The 1,903-nt window shown below is 49.2% G+C and overlaps 1 protein-coding gene across 1 annotated transcript in view; it reads left to right on the top strand.

Moving 5' to 3' along the window:
* The window catches only part of DSTYK (dual serine/threonine and tyrosine protein kinase), a 46,060-nt gene that overhangs the window by 41,424 nt on the left and 2,733 nt on the right, over positions 1 to 1,903 (top strand). The window contains exons 12-14 of the mRNA XM_029962494.1: positions 128 to 241; positions 683 to 797; positions 1,737 to 1,871. Coding sequence (XP_029818354.1) covers positions 128 to 241; positions 683 to 797; positions 1,737 to 1,871 — 364 coding nt within the window. The remainder of the gene's footprint in view (positions 1 to 127; positions 242 to 682; positions 798 to 1,736; positions 1,872 to 1,903) is intronic.

Consider the following 1,903-nt stretch of genomic DNA (forward strand, 5'->3'; position numbering starts at 1 on the left):
AGATATATATATATATATAGATCTGTAAGACAAAGCTGGAATTGCTTAGTTTTGGTAATAAATAAGAGCAAGGAAAAGTAACTTGCACTTGCAGCAGGAGGGAAATGTGTGTGTGTTTGTTCCTCAGGCTGGGCTGGAGTTGGAGACACGGCTGCAGATTGCCCTGGATGTGGTGGAAGGGATCCGGTACCTGCACAGCCAGGGGCTGGTGCACAGGGACATCAAACTCAAAAATGTCTTGGTAAGGAGCACTCTGACATCTGGCAAATCCTGGAGTCTCCCTTTGTAGTGGGAGGGAGAAGCTGAAGTGAAGGAACAGATCCTCCCAAAGCTGGGGTGGTGTCAGCCACAGCTGGCCTGGCAGTGGAGGTTTCCCTCACTCCTCTTCTGGCCCAAGGCCTGGGGCAAAGGGAGCAGTGGAATGGCTCCTCTGGAGTGTAGGCAGCTTGAGCTCCAAGTGGGATTTCCAGTTCCTGGTCCTCTTAAATGCCAGCCACACCCTTGGTGTAGGAGACAGGTGGAGGCATGTGCTGGTACTGAGCTCAGCAAGGGGAGTGTCCAGGAGCAGCCAGGTAATCAGAGCAGCTCGTTAGAATCCTCAGTTCAGAGCCCTGGCACTAAAAGGCAGCCCTGGGACTGAGCAGGGTGGTTATCAGCTGCCTCTGTGGGGATTCTTCTGCAGCTTGACAAGAAGAATCGAGCCAAAATCACTGACCTGGGGTTCTGCAAACCAGAGGCCATGATGTCTGGCAGCATTGTGGGCACACCCATCCACATGGCTCCTGAGCTCTTCACAGGTATGTTCCTCCCCTGAGCCCACTGCTGGCCTGCCCTTGCCTGCAATTTTGAAGGCCATGATGAGGGGAAAGTAATAAAAAGACAACCCCCAGATGACCTGCTTGCAGTGTATTTTTTAAGTGTCAGTCTTGAAAGAGAACTGGGGGATTGATAGGCTTTGCTGAAGTGGTTGATACTTCTGCAGTTGGAAAGGTAAATTCTTAGTTATTAGGAAGCTGGAAGTACTTGGCTTTCATAGGCAGATCCTTCAGGAAGGATCTCCTGTAAGGAATTTCCAAGCTGTTCTGTCCTGTGGAGTGTTTGAATTCACTCTGAGGGTTTTCCTGAGTCTTGCAGTAGCACTTAGAGGTTCATATCTCACTCACCAGAATCCCTGTGGTCTGTCAGAGCTGCCCCTGCTTGGATAAGATTGAAATCAAATTGAGTCAACCCTCTTTGTGTTTAATTTAGAGGATGTTATTCTTATTAACAGCGGAATTCTCCTGGCCACAGGCTGGACCTTGACCTTAGATGTGAGCACTGGCTTAGCCCTGGGGCACCTGAGGTGCTCAATCTTGGCTAATTTAGAGGGTGAATTTAGAGTGATTAATTGCCCAATTCCTGGGCTGAGAGGCTGATGTTTGGCTCTGACATCCTGGGCCAGGCAGAGCTGAGTCTGATGTTGGTGTTTAACTCTGAAATCCATCTGAGCACCTGCACTGGTCCCTGACCCTGAGTTTGGGACCTGCAGGTACAAGTTCAGTGTAAAAACCTGACAACTGGAAAATCTTAACTTTTATCCTTTACCTGATATGTTCCTTCACACAAGTCTTGCCTTCTGGCCATGAAGTTGTGGTTTGAATTTGAAGGAGTTGAACACTAACTGAGCTCTCAGCCTGCTCAGTGTCCAGGGGTGAGGGTGACGTTTGTCCTGCTGATCAGATGTGCTTTTGTCCCAGGGAAGTATGATAACTCCGTGGATGTTTATGCCTTTGGAATTCTCTTCTGGTACATCTGCTCGGGCCACGTGAAGTTACCAGAGGCTTTTGAGAGATGTGCAAGCAAAGACCACCTGTGGAACAACGTTAGGAGAGGTAACAGAGGCTTGGTTGGACTCGAGTGCTTT

This window comes from Manacus vitellinus, unplaced genomic scaffold, assembly GCF_001715985.3.
Source record: "Manacus vitellinus isolate BGI_N305 unplaced genomic scaffold, ASM171598v3 scaffold_47_pilon, whole genome shotgun sequence".
Lineage (NCBI taxonomy): Eukaryota > Metazoa > Chordata > Aves > Passeriformes > Pipridae > Manacus > Manacus vitellinus.